General features: G+C 40.3%; 1 protein-coding gene across 6 annotated transcripts in view; it reads left to right on the forward strand.

Moving 5' to 3' along the window:
• Window positions 1-15097, forward strand: part of triob (trio Rho guanine nucleotide exchange factor b) — a 114295-nt gene that overhangs the window by 59770 nt on the left and 39428 nt on the right. For all 6 annotated transcript variants that reach the window (XM_063878752.1, XM_063878755.1, XM_063878754.1 and 3 more), the window contains 12 exons: window positions 924-1093; window positions 1580-1754; window positions 7461-7656; window positions 8375-8541; window positions 10635-10754; window positions 11765-11863; window positions 11988-12080; window positions 12187-12336; window positions 12468-12582; window positions 12752-12867; window positions 14241-14363; window positions 14791-14985. In XM_063878752.1, coding sequence (XP_063734822.1) covers window positions 924-1093; window positions 1580-1754; window positions 7461-7656; window positions 8375-8541; window positions 10635-10754; window positions 11765-11863; window positions 11988-12080; window positions 12187-12336; window positions 12468-12582; window positions 12752-12867; window positions 14241-14363; window positions 14791-14985 — 1719 coding nt within the window. The remainder of the gene's footprint in view (window positions 1-923; window positions 1094-1579; window positions 1755-7460; window positions 7657-8374; window positions 8542-10634; window positions 10755-11764; window positions 11864-11987; window positions 12081-12186; window positions 12337-12467; window positions 12583-12751; window positions 12868-14240; window positions 14364-14790; window positions 14986-15097) is intronic.

Below are 15097 nucleotides of genomic sequence, written 5' to 3' on the forward strand. Positions count from 1 at the left end.
ATCTGTCAGTTCACACTGGTTCAGGTCACTCTGTGTGTGTGTGTGTGTGTGTGTGTGTGTGTGTGTGTGTGTGTGTGTGTGTGTGTGTGTGTGTGTGTGTGTGTGTGTGTGTGTGTGTGTGTGTGTGTGTGTGTGTGTGTGTGTGTGTGTGTGTGTGTGTGTGTGTGTGTGTGTGTGTGTGTGTGTGTTTCCAGCTCTCCTGGCCATCACCTCTTGTAGTTCTGTAGAAACCTTTGGATGCAGTCCAGCATGTTAAAATCCAACACACGGTTCACTGTGGAGGCAGAGACTTGCAAAAGAGCGACAACAACTGTACACATATGAAGCTAATTCTTCTAGTAATTTCAAATATTGTTTATACCTAGACAAATTGGAACAGGCAGCTTACTTTGATTCCTTATAAACAAAAGCTTTAATAATAATAATAATTTCAAAAAAGCAGCCACAAAAAGGGAGCTCAGTCAGATGTTTGCATACCGTTGCCAAACAACAGTATGTCATCATAGGCATTAAGTATAATGCAACCTACTATGTAAGAAGGTGGATGAGGGTCACATGTTTTTGAGTAAGCAAAGTGGGTGTTAGACAAACCTTGGGTGCCAGGGTCTCCCATCTAATTTGAATGGTGTATCAGGGCGTTAGACGGCTGAGCCAATACACCAGATGGCTAATCTGTTGCCAAGATGACCATTCACAAAACACCAGCAATTTACAAACTGGTTAGACTTACTTTGCCAACTTCTTTCTGTCCGTTTGGAAGTATCAATTTCTACATACGCATGTGCCCCACCCTCTTAAGCATGTGATTTGGTTCCTACTGGGGCTGTTGAGTTTCCTTCCTGCTCTTTTCCTCTTCTCCGTGGTGTCTACACAGCATGATACTTCATTTTAACTGGATTGCCTTTCCTGTCAATCACTCTTAGCTGTGGACGTGGTTGGAGGAGCTTCAGAAGGAACTGCTGGATGATGTGTATGCAGAGTCTGTGGAAGCAGTGCAGGACCTGATCAAACGTTTCGGCCAGCAGCAGCAGACCACCCTGCAGGCTACAGTCAATGTCATCAAGGAGGGGGAAGACCTGATACAACAGCTCAGGTGACATTTACTTATGCATGCTCTTGTCTGCATATTACAATATATTATTCATACCAGGGTAAGCCACACTATTACAGTATATTAATACAATCACACTCTTTTAAGTTCTATCCATAAACGTTTTGTAGCATTGCAACCGCACAAAGAACTTCCTGTATCGCTGAAAATAACTGTGAACTAAATATGAAAACTAAGATATAAAGGCCCAATTATTCCCATGCCCAAGGCCTGGCTTGACATTTTTCCTGTGATCTTAAGCAATCATGAGGAAAGAAACAAAAAGAAATAATAAAACTAAGAAGAAAGATAGCAAGATGTTCTCTAACTGACTAAGTAAACAACTGAGCAAAGGAGGGAGAAGTATTTTGAAAGGAAAAAAAGGGTTTCTTTTACTTCCTCACAGATGCCACCAAAAAAACTGGGAGCTCCATCTCCGACCACAAATTCGCTGTTTCTCTAAATCCCCTACATTTAACCTCTCCACAGAGACTCGGCCATCTCGAGCAACAAGACTCCTCACAACAGCTCCATGGCCCACATCGAGAGCGTGCTGCAGCAGCTGGACGAGGCCCAGGGCCAGATGGAGGAGCTTTTCCAAGAAAGGAAGATCAAACTGGAGCTTTTCCTCCAGCTCCGCATCTTTGAGAGGGACGCCATTGATGTGAGTAGCAAGAGACGGAGGCTTGGTGCATGAAGCATATTTATTTCAGCTTCATCCTACATGTTCATTCAAAAAAGAGATTGAGTAAAGGAAGTAGAGCAGGGGAAGATTGTGTTGGAGGGTAGCAATGGGTTAAAAGAGTAAGAAAGGGTTGCTATTGAATTAAGCTTATATAGGTATGTTACGTCTGAGGGGATTATTACAATATTGGAGGTGAAAATAAGATAGTAGATTTGAGAAGTTGAGATATATAACTATAAATGGACCATATAACACCTTTTTTTCATTTTGTCTAATTGGCTTTGAAGTATTTTTCTTAAATGCTAAAAAAGATCAGGCACACGAACAAACCAAAATGACTGTGGCTCTGAGCTGATAGACCGTTACACAGTAACATTGAGATACAAACCTTGGTTGAATTACAGTGAAATCCTCACAAGTGCGACATTAAAAAAAGAGTCTAATGTTCTCATCTTCTGGCTCATTTCAATTTAGTTGTCCCCAGCCCAACCTGAAATGAGCTGCAATGAATCCGCTAATTCTTTAACAGCCCACAGAGAGAGTTAACGCTTTTTCTAAGCTTGTTCTGTGATCTGCTTTTTAAAAAATATATTTGTTATGTTTGTCTTAATGTTAAGCACGGCCGTCAAATCATATTTTCTGATGCTCTATTGACATATAAATGACACTCTGGGGGAATAAGGCTTGGGGAACAAAATTGCAGTTTTTAACCAGGAGTATTGTGCAAGTATTGCTCTAGGGATGCCAGTGCCGGTGTGTCAGGATATTTTTTCGTCAAATATCTCAATACCTGATGTATGGTACAACATTCTGTAGGAAAATTTAACCAGTGATGAATTCTAAATGGAGTTGTTTCCCTGACATTTCACCACCATAACATAGCACTTGTGGTTTTGAATGAATTGTCTCACAACTATTGGATGGATAGTAATGAAATGTGTTAAAAACATCTATCTCTCTCTCAGGATGAATTGCATTCACTTTGATGATCTCTTGATTTTTCATTCCAGTGCCATTATTGATTTGTTCAACACTTTAGCTCACACCTGCAAAATGAATGATCTTCCCATCAGGCTATAGTTTGTTTTTAGTGCTGACTAACGAGTGTAAGCATACTGATACACTGAACTTAGATGTGGTCATTTTTAGCAAAAAAGCATTTGTGTGCCTTCACTGCATGCTCATGGAAAACATCTTATGAGACAGATTTAAATCATTATTGGGTTTCCTTTGGTCAGAACTTCTGCTTTACACTTCCTGTGAGCTGGAATCGCTAGATGCAAAAGGAGTAAAATAACTGGTGTGGAATAATATGGTGTTTTATCAAATGTCTGCTCATATACTATATATGGATTATCCTCCACTGTGTACAGATATGTGGCTGGTTTCAAGTCTGCTGTTTCTGTTTTCTTAAGTCCAAAAGCACAGAACAGTCAGACAGTAGCCTTACATGTCGAGTCAGGGAATGCTGGTAAATCTGCTAAATCTCTTGAGTTGAAAACTAAAGTACGCCCAGAGATACACACAAAGATAAAGGATTAACATGACACAGTGCTCGAGTATGAAGATGGGTGGAGGAGTCTCCCTCCCCACACACATGCACTGTGACACTCCCTCCTGGCGCACATGGGGGTGTGTGTTTGAGGTGAGGGCACGGGTTGAGGTGAGACCTACACTTGTCTAACAATGTTGTTCTCTCTAACTGTGAGCTGTATCAGTGCACACCACAGAGGAAAGAAAAAGGACATGGTCAAATAGGAGATTTTAAACCTCTTTAAGTTAGTTGGATTCAACAGTAAGTAAGTAGCTGACGGAGATGGTCTATTTGTACACAGAGGGCATTTTACTCAACTGTAAGAAGAGACAAAAACAGAGTGAAAACAAGTGCTTGGTAAGTTTCTACTTTGTTGCAAATTTTTGAAATTATTACAAAATATCCTTAAGAGAGTTTTATAATATGTTTATTATAGGATTACTCTTGTGGTAGCCGAGACAGTTGTGTTTTTATACAGAGGAGATTTTGTATCAGGGGAATGTGTGTGAATCAGTGGAGTACATGGTAATAAATCACGCTCTCTCTCCTACCTGAACCTGAGTAGGGGTCTTTATTGAAAACAGTTTTGCTTTCATTTTGGTGTAAGCTTATGAAAGTATAGTATAAGTATTACAGTTACCTCTTATTGCTTTTGGCTTTTGTGGTTTCATTAATGTTGTCTTTGAGAGGGGTTTAAAACCCCTGAGATCTAAAATGATAATTGTTCTTGGTGAAACAGCAACCTGGTGACAGCTGGAGTTTGAAGGTAAACCCTAGAATAAATACTAATAGCTACGTATTTTCCTGTGGCTCAGACTTTATCGTCTGTAACTTGAGAATTAGAGAGAAGCAAACATTGTTCTACTCAAAGAAACACAGTGGAAGAGAGAAATGATAAGAAATGGAAAACTAAAATAAATCTGATATTTATTTGACATGATGTCTCACAGTTGTTGATTGCAGGATTTTATGTTGCATTTTATTTGTCCTAATGCTTAATTCTTAGATGTCAGCTATTCAGTGTTTCTCCTTAATGTTGCACATGACAACAACATAATATTGCACTAAGTCTGCAGTAAATTGTGAATGCTATGAATCAAATCTCTAAACAGTGGCACACTTGGTGTTCTGTTTATTTCGGGCCGGGTGGAGTACTTAAGAAGCAAACATTACAAAAATAGCATGACCTGAGAGGATAATGCTCTCCTAATGTTATGAACCCTTTTACTTAACAATTTATTTTTGATCAGATCCCAGTCAACAATCTTCTGTCTCTCTATTTCCCTCTATTTTTATTTTGTTACTGTTCAATAATGAAACCAACTTTACTTTCCTTTCCTAAGTATCTGAACTAAAGAGGGCAGCTGCCAAGCATCCCAATTTATTTATGCACACAGATCACATTTTACCACAGTAATGAGCACTGCGCAACATATTGACATTACTTAGCCTACATGTAACTCTCATGAATGTCAAGTCGTCATGGCATGGTAACTTCTCACATTTCAAATTGACACCTTTTTTGCATTAGTTTATAAGGTTGAAACAGCTGAATGTTGGACGGACGCTGGGTACATACTATAAGAAACTGTTGCTTGTGTCACTTGAGTAACTGAAAGCATTAATGTTGAAATATGATCAGTTTTGTCTTTCGTAAAACATGTTATGCCAAATTACTGTAAATGCCAACCTAAAAGGATCAAATCTGACATTTAGATATCATCCCCCCACCTGCTGCACAAATCAAAGCCAGTGGTTCAGTCTATTCCAACACTTCTTGTGGACGTTACACAATAAATACCTTCCAGTAAAGGGGAGTTCCTAGCAAGGACAGCATTTAGTACATCAAACAGCATCCCAAAACAGGTATTATATACATTTACAGGACAACTACAAAATATAGGACAAGATACAATCTGAAATTGTATTTAAAATATGTTTCTAACAACAGACTGACAAAAGACCTGATTCTTTTTAAGATGTAAATAAAGCCTCTGCCACAATATCACCATTTTGTAATAGGTAACTCCAAATGCCCCAGAGCAAAATGTGGGTACAATTTGATATGCAGTGTAGAGTAGACCTCCTAAGTCAGTTAAAATGGAAATCAAAAATATTGACAGACAGAGCTGGATGGTGCCAGGATCAAGGTGCCTCTGGTATCGTGATTCAGTCTGCGTGGGCAGTCAGAGACAAGCACTGACATCTCAGGACATCTGCTTTGTCAGCCATGCATCACCACCAGTGTAATATGTTATCCGTTATTATGGCACTCAGCCCAGGGTGTCAGGTAACAGCGATTAAACCTACTAACTTGGTATTAAAACATGATTTTAATCATACCATGTTATGGATGAATACATGGCTCATGCTGTGCTTTATACAGTATCTCACAAAAGTAAGTACACCCCTCACATTTTTGTAAATATTTTATTCTATCTTTTCATGGGACAACACTGAAGATATGACACTTTAATACAGTGTAAAGTAGTCAGTGTACAGCTTGTATAACAGTCTAAATTTGCTGTACCCTCCAAATAACTCAACACAGCCATTAATGTCTAAACCGCTGGCAAGAATAGTGAGTACACCCCTAAGTGAAAATGGCCAAATTGTGCCCAAAGTGTCAATATTTTGTGTTGCCACCATTATTTCCAGAACTGCCTTAACTCTCTTGGGCATATAGTTCACTAGAGCTTCACAGCTTGCCACTGGATTTCTATTACATTCCTCCATGATGACATCAGAGCTGGTGGATGTTAGAGACCTTGCGCTCCTCCACCTTCTGTTTGAGGAGAGGATGCCCCACAGATGCTCAATAGGGTTGAGGTCTAGAGACATGCTTGGCCAGTCCATCATCTTCACCCTCAGTTTCTTTAGCAAGGCAGTGGTCATCTTGGAGGTCTGTTTGGGGTTGTTATCATGTTGGAGTACTGTCCTGCGGTCCAGTTTCCAAAGGGAGGGGATCATGCTCTGCTTCAGTAGGTCACAGTACATGTTGGCATTCATGGTTCCCTCAATGAACTGTAGCTCCCCACAGCCGGCAGCACTCATGCAGCCCCAAACCATGACACTCCCACCACCATGCTTGACTGTAGGCAAGACACACTTGTCTTTGTACTCCTCACCTGGTTGCCGCCACACCCGCTTTAACACCATCTGAACCAAATAAGTGTATCTTGGTCTCATCAGACCACAGGACATGGTTCCAGTAATCCATGTCCTTAATCTGCTTGTCTTCAGCTAACAGTTTGTGGGCTATATTGTGCAACATCTTTAGAAGAGGCTTCTTTCTGGGATGAAAGCCATGCAGACCAATTTGAGACAGTGTGCGGCGTATGAACTGACCCCCCCACCCCTTTAACCTCTGCAGCAGTCATACGTCTATTTTCAAGAGACAACCTCTGGATATGACGCTGAGCACGTGCACTCGTCGACCATGGCGAGACCTGTTCTGAGTGGAACCTGTCCTGTTAAACCGCTGTATGGTCTTGGCCACCTGTGCTGCAGCTCAGTTTCAGGGTGTTGGCAATCCTCTTATAGCCTAGGCCATCTTTATGTAGAGCAACAATTCTTTCTTTCAGATCCTGAGAGAGTTCTTTGCCATGAGGTGCCTTTTTGAACTTCAGTGACCAGTATGAGAGAGTGTGAGAGTGATAACACCAAATTTAACACACCTGTTCCCCATCCACACGTCAGACCTTGTAACACTAACGAGTCACATGACACCAGGGAGGGAAAATGGCTAATTGGGCACAATTTGGCCATTTTCACTTAGGGGTGTACTCACTTTTATTGCCAGCGATTTAGACATTAATGGCTGTGTTGAGTTATTGTGAGGGCACAGCAAATTTACACTGTTATACAAGCTGTACACTGACTACTTTACATTGTATCAAAGTGTCATATCTTCAGTGTTTTCCCATGAAAAGATAGAATAAAATATTTACAAAAATGTGAGGGTGTACTCACTTTTGTGAGATACTGTAGTTCCTTTGAATATTTGTAGCATGAAACCTTCTTAGCCAATACATTATGTAAAGGACCTTTGTCATAAATGATGCTATACAATCTCTCCCTTTTGTTTTGAATATTCATGTTTTTTGTTCGTCTATTTGGATAAGTTAATCTTCTCTCTTTCCCCCTCACAGATCATCTCCGACCTGGAGTCATGGAACGAGGAACTATCCCAGCAGATGAGTGAATTTGACACAGAGGACCTACCACTGGCCGAGCAGAGGCTACAGCATCATGCGGACAAAGCGCTTACTATGAACAACCTCACCTTTGACGTCAAGCACCAGGGCCAAGAGCTGCTGCAGTATGTCACAGAAGTACAGGCATCTGGTGAGTGATTGAAAAGTAACATTAAAGCATAGAGTTAAAGCAGAGCAGACATGTGCAGGGTGCAGAACTCACATCATTATACAGTAAGTTAAATTGGATAGAGCCACACATTCTGGTGCACAGATAGAAGATGTTTGGCCCAATGATCTTTGTCAGAAAGTGTTAGGGTGTAGATCCTGCTTACAATATACAAAAATCTTCTTCTGCAGTCAGACATCTACACTGCTACAGCTAGCTAAATTGCTACTGTAATTGCAGTAGACCGTCCTCTGTAGCTTGCCTCAGGATAATAATAATTTATCAGAGCCAGTCATGTTCAGCTCATAAAATGCAGGACTTTAATGTGAGTACAGATTATGCCTGTGCTAAATTTGCAATAAAAGATTTGTGCTGAAATGGCTTTCAGACATTGTTTAGTCAGCTTTCACAAGAGCAGCTTTCACAGTCTGCATGGCTTTATGTTGTAAATAAAAAGTAAGCTCTCTATGCCACCTATGAGTCATTTTCAAAATGTCTAATCTGTAGCAATCTAGCAGTGCTATTCTATAAAGAACTATCATTTATTCATGAAATTATTTTGATTCCACATAGAGTATATGGATATATCTTATGGTAGAAATGTGTGCAAAACTGCTAGATGCCTCTTTAGTCAAAACCCATTTACCCATTTTATAAAAGGACTCGATCTTGGTAACAATAATATGTTTGTTGTTTGCAGGTGTGGAGCTTTTGTGTGACAGGGATGTGGACATGGCCACACGGGTCCAGGGCCTGCTGGAGTTTCTCCACGAGAAGCAGCAGGAGCTGGACTTGGCAGCAGAGCAGCACAGGAGACATCTGGAGCAGTGTGTCCAATTACGGCATCTGCAGGCTGAAGTCAAACAGGTACCTACTTGAGGGAAGGACAAAAGAGTTTAACAATGATAGACAATGACACAGCCTCAGTAGTGATTGGAGGGTGCAGGTGGGATTTTAAAAGCACTCTAAAAAACAAGCTACAAAAGAGCGTTTTACTTATGAGTGATAATCCCTGTATTAAACTCACAAGGTCTGGTTTTCAAAGAGCTGAACCATGTACTTAAAGAATACTTTATTAATAATAAACACATGTTGGAAGTGAAAATAAAGCTCACACATGAATGCCCACATGTGTATTTCAGGACTAAACATACCTGGGGCTATCTGTAATACCGAGGTCAAACTGACATGTTGAAAGACCTTCTGACAATTTATTGCTACAGCTTACCACGGGGTTGAAGCAGTGTAAGGTGCTAAAAGGCAACAGTATGTTCTGTCTGTACATGACCATGGGCGGATGACTCATCCCGTGTCAACAATCGTTCTCCCTCCCCTTTCTTTCTTTCTGTCTTTCTTTCTTTCTTTCTTTCTTTCTTTCTTTCTTTCTTTCTGTCTGTCTCTCTGTATATCTTCCTGACCTTGGGGAATATTCTGAGCAATATCATTTGGTTAGATGTTCAGCCAAGGTTTAAAGAGAGAAATGAGACGGGTGGAAATTCGGGGGAAAAGGAGAGCAATATGCTAGAGTATCTTACTTGATTGGGAGTGAACTAGACGGAATTTGTTATTGTATTAGTGAATGGCAGGCAGTGATTCTCTTTCAATTTCAGTAGCTGAATGCAATCACAGCAGAAAAATGTGAGTTTGCAATGTAGCATACTGATGTTTCAATGGAAAACAAACAGCCAATTTAGGGATGCTGGCGTTATTTTTACTACCTACCCACAGCGAGGCAGTGCTATGCAGCAGCATTGGACTGGCACGGAAATATATGCATGTCTGTTAAGCAAATGGGGATTTATAAATCAGAGGTGGCTTTTGTTTTTTTCTTAATTAAGTGATCTATTTTAAATATGTTTAAACAACTTTCAGACATATCATTAACTCATTTCCAACATGAACTCTTCAGATTTCATTGTATAATACAGCTCAAATGCCTCTGCCTTACTCTCCCACTCTCTAAAAAAAATTGGACACAACCATAATCTGGTAATTGTAGTCTCCTGACTTATATATAAATGTCAGGGCCTTTAAGTCCTGACCAGAGATTACTAATGCACGGCAGTTGCTATAGTGTTTACTTTTCTTTGGCCTAACATTTTCAAAACGGAGATATTGTTAGTTGTGAGAACTCCTTTTTGTATGCATTTAAAAAATGTCACTGTTTAAGAATAGGGATTGACAAGTAGAGTAAAGTGGAGTCAGTGGTATAAGGAACATTTGAATATATTATGTTAATCGGTATGCCATACCAAACTCATGAGTCAGATACTGGTATGTACTTATTATTTCTGATGTTGCTGCTGTTTGTTCAAGCATTATGTCATTTGTACATACCACTCCTCTTATTTTCAGCAGTTAACACTTATACCTGTCCTGCCTCGGGACATCACAACTGCAATGGAAACATAGGCTTCGCTAAAGTTGCTGAAAACAAGAGTCAGAGTGGTGTTTCGTCATCACTTTTACAGCCAAGCTTCTGTTGTAGTTCTGCCTCTCACCCACACAGCAGGTGTGCTGGCTGAGTCACAGAGAAAAGAGAAGTGGCTTTGACAGTGTTTAACAATGCCCTTTGGCTACAACTACGGCCAGCAAAACTATGGGGGGAAAATGGGATAATGTGTGCATGGCCGAGTGTATGTTAATACTATATATTATGTACAAAGCGAAAAAAGGACTATGTAAAAGATTGAGTAGAGGATGCAAGGGCATCCAGGGGTGTCTGAGTTATAGAACCGATGGAGAGTTGAATTTGAAAAGATCATTAAAAGAGGACGTCATAGAGCTGAAAAGAGAAAATGAAATGAGAACAGAGAAGATTGAGACATTTCTGAAAAAGAGTACCTACACCTTTTTTGAAGTGATTGTTCCATTTTTTCATATTTCACATTTTTAGCACAAATAACACAGTTCAAAATGAGTAAAAAATAACCAAAGTCTTTGTTTTGTGTGTGTTTTAGGTGCTGGGTTGGATCCGCAATGGAGAGTCCATGCTGAACGCTGGTCTTATCACAGCAAGTTCGTTACAAGAAGCTGAACAGCTGCAGAAGGAACATGAACAATTCCAACATGCAATTGAGGTAAAGGACAAAATGTATAAAAGGTTTTTCTTCTTGATCTCATTTCATCCATGTGTATTAATACATTATTTAGAAACATCGGGTCCATGGAATTCCTTCTCGTCAGTTTCCTTTTGTTCTCGTTACACATCCTATGACCCTATTTTCCTCATCTTCCTTTTCATCATGTTTGTCTTGGTTCATCTCTGCATGCTCTGTACTTCATATCCTCTATTCCTCATAATTAACCACTGCTGCATCTCCTCTGCGCCGTTGCCCTTCATTTTTCATCCTTTTGCCTTTCTAAAACTTTTCTCAGGTTCAAATGCGTCTCCACTGCCTCCCCTTCTGATCACACATGAAATGGAATTATCAATATCTAATATCCTTTTTTCTTCTCTTTCTCTGCTTACCTTTTGCCTTTATGTCATTTGTCTCTTTACTACTGATTATGCAGGGTGCATTTCCTTTGAACTCTGTCAAGCCTGGCTCATATTAATGCAGGCCTTTACCTGACCTACTTCTTCAGAGCTCACATATTCACACTCAGACTAAAGCTATCTTTATGATTATTGTTCATATAAGACTTGAATTTTAACAGGCATGCCATAACTGTAGTCCCTGAAAGCTGAAATGGGTCCCGTGTGGTGAGAAAATAGCAAGTGATACGGGAAGGTCCTCAGTGACAGTACACAGCAGGTCCTGCAAACATTTCTAAATTGGACAGGAAGCCCTTCCTTATTCATTTTTCTCCTTATATTTTCCTTTCCTTTAGTGCTCTCTGTCCAGCATGGAGTATTCATCTCAGTCTACCCGTTATGCCACAGAAATACTGGATACTGTCCTTTTCTATCTCAGTTCCTCTGCAGAATGCAAAGCCCCGGACAATTTTTATTTTCCTCTGTTTCTCCAAACTGCCCTGCAGGGAACAACAATGGGCCTGTATTTTTTAAGCAATCATTTTTGCATAGTGATTCATATAACTTGAATTTCATTGTTGTTTTTGTATCTCCCTCTTATGCCCTATGCAGAAAACCCATCAGAGTGCACTGCAAGTACAGCAGAAGGCTGAGGCCTTACTCCAGGCAAACCACTACGACATGGATATGATCAGAGACTGTGCAGAAAAGGTAATGCTCGCTTGCAATTGTATACATCTATAAAAAGGAAATGTGAAAAAGGAAACATGTTTGAAGTGTGTCTGCTATTTTAAGGCTGCAGGTGGTAAACTGATTTGTTTTGTACGACTTAAAGGTGGCAGACCATTGGCAGCAGCTCATGCTGAAGATGGAGGACCGGCTGAAACTGGTTAATGCGTCTGTAGCCTTCTACAAGACCTCTGAACAGGTAATCTTGATATTAGACCTGGAAATCTATGGTTTATACAAATGCTCCCAAGGATGTGCAGTTTCAGAGGTTGCGTCGAAATCATGTTGCTACATCTGTGTTTCAGGTGTGCAGTGTGTTGGAAAGCCTGGAGCAGGAGTATAAAAGAGAAGAGGACTGGTGTGGCGGCGCTGATAAACTTGGCCCTAACTGCGAGTCAGACCATGTCACTCCCATGATCAGCAAACATCTGGAACAGAAAGAGGCCTTCCTCAAGGTGAACAAATAATTTCAATTTATATTAAAGAAAATAAATGTCTAATTATTTAATCAATATTTTATAAGTGACAAGGGTATTGTTATTGACCAATTACAAGTTACATTTGTTCTAATCCTGCTCACTCACAGGCCTGCACGTTAGCCAGACGTAATGCTGATGTCTTCTTGAAGTACCTGCACAGAAACAGTGTCAACATGCCCGGCATGTTGTCCCACGTCAAAGCTCCAGAGACTCAGGTTAAGAGTAAGTAGATTGTTTAATCTTTTTTTGCTTCTCTCATTCAAAACATGTGATCAAGTAATCAGCTTATTTACATTTTCCTATCCAAAGTTCCTTTATCTTTTCACAGGATTTTGAATGCAGGTGCCCCTTTTATAATGCTGACATAAAAGTGTTTGTGTTGTTTCATCAGATATCTTAAATGAGTTGCTGCAGAGAGAGAACAGAGTGCTCCATTTCTGGACCATGAGGAAGCGCAGGCTGGACCAGTGTCAGCAATATGTGGTGTTTGAACGCAGCGCCAAACAGGTGTGTTCTTGTGATTATGTACTCCACTGTACGTACAAACAGAGTAGGCTCTAAATATTAGGCTTAGGTGATTGTGTAGAGTTCTGAACATTAAGTCTGCAAGTTGACATGTCTCAGTTTTCATACAGCTGCAACTTCCATCTTGATTTTATTTCTTTTTAAATCAAGCGGTCTCTTTTTCTTACTAATGATACATTTCAAATATGCTGGAAATATTGTAAGCTGGCAGACATTTGCAACAATGACGGTCTGAAAGACGCCTATCATTATGTGGCCCAGTACATTTAAACACCAGGTTTATTACAGAGCATTGCCAAAGATAACTCTCAAACCATTCATTTTTTCCCTCAGGCAGTACTGAACATATCGTCTACTAGTATTTTCATTGTCAAAATGTTTTAGGAGAATAAGACATCTGATCTAGGATCATAGGTCAATTCACAACGACATTTAATAGTTCTCATTTGAGAAAAGCCTGCCAACAGCAATGGTTCAAAGATTCAAGGACCTGTGAAAAGGACAGATTTGGAAGTGACAGTTTTCACTTGCAGCCAGATTCTCCTCACACACCACAGACTGAGCTGAGTTTTTTCTTAAATGTGATGTTGACGGCTGGAAGCTCTATTATTCTGGAAAAGCCAAAGCATCTGTGGCACTTTTCCTGGTTTACCAGTGGTAAGGCTGTTTAAATGCTGATCCTTAGCTCCCTCTTGTGGTGTTCGGATAGCAAAGCACAGACCTACAGCAATGCGCTAAGCCAATCAAATCAGATGACATCATGGATGTTTTGTAGGACATAGCTATTCTAGGGTGATCCAGGTTTTATCCCCAGGGCAAAAAATGCTTTCTGGTCTCACAGTTTGACTGGACTAGTTCTGCCACTGCTGGTCAGAGCCTGCAGGCCCAGGTATACAGTATACATATGTGTATACTTCACAAATAAGTATATATACATACAAAAATAATAAAATAAAAAAGTTGAACCTTTGGATAGACATTTGGATGGAGATTTATAGACAAGAGTTTTACATTTTTAACAGATTGCTTAAGATATATTTCCTGTATCATATTACACAAATATGGCCTTTACATTTTCTAATCCTGAATTGCCATGAATGTAATTGGAGGACATCTTAACAGCTAAAGTGTACAGTGAAAAAATACATATCAAACAAGGATCAGTTCAATGTCCCACTAGATTTGAGAGGATAAATGAGTGGTTTAAACTACCTATTGGATCTCATTTTACTGGAAGTAATTAAAGGTAACCAGTTTTGTGTCTTGAGATTTGAAAAGTTAATAGGGATGTGTCATTGTGTAACTAAAATCCCTGCAGTGTAAATGAACTCATTCTTGATTGGTTGTGTCCTCAGGCCCTGGAGTGGATCCATGACACTGGGGAGTTTTACCTGTCCACACACACATCTACCGGCTCCAGCATTCACCACACACAGGAGCTCCTTAAAGAGCACGAAGACTTCCAGATCACAGCAAAGGTACGTGTGTTAATTTATATTTATATGTTGATCTATTAACGTGTAAAAAAAAGTTGAAAGAGTACAGACTTTGTGTGTGTATCTGTGGGCCCGTTGCTCTGCTCGCTGTGTGTGTTTGCACCATCCTATGCTCTTTTGTGAGGCCCATTTCCAGGGCAGTGTATTGTCCCCTTCCCTCGTTGCTGTGTCACTGTTATTGTGTTAGAGAACAAGCTATTGTGTCCATCCAGCAACACACTAATTCCCAACTCTCTCTCTCTCTCTCTCTCTCTCTCTCTCTCTCTCTCTCTCTCTCTCTCTCTCTCTCTCTCTCTCTCTCTCTCTCTCTCTCTCTCTCTCTCTCTCTCATCTACCTTTCCTCCACTGGCTCTATGCGGCCACCTCTCTTCTCTCTCTGTCCCCTCCCTAAATGTCTCTCTATTGACAGCAAACCAAAGAGCGGGTAAAGCTGTTGATCCAGCTGGCGGATGGGTTTTGTGACAAGGGCCACGCCCATGCTCTGGAGATAAAGAAATGGGTGTCCTCAGTGGACAAGCGCTACAGGGACTTTTCTCTCCGCATGGACAAATATCGAACCTGCCTGGAAACGGCGCTCGGCATTTCTTCCGACTCCAACAAGGCTGTGAGTGCACACCATTGACACAAATTAAAAAAGAAAGAGTTACGTGTGATTTGACAAACTTTATTCTTAAACTAAATCCTAAACCTTGAGATTATTATCTGTAATTGAAGCA

The sequence above is a fragment of the Eleginops maclovinus genome, chromosome 3 (genome assembly GCF_036324505.1).
Source record: "Eleginops maclovinus isolate JMC-PN-2008 ecotype Puerto Natales chromosome 3, JC_Emac_rtc_rv5, whole genome shotgun sequence".
Taxonomy (NCBI): Eukaryota; Metazoa; Chordata; class Actinopteri; order Perciformes; family Eleginopidae; genus Eleginops; species Eleginops maclovinus.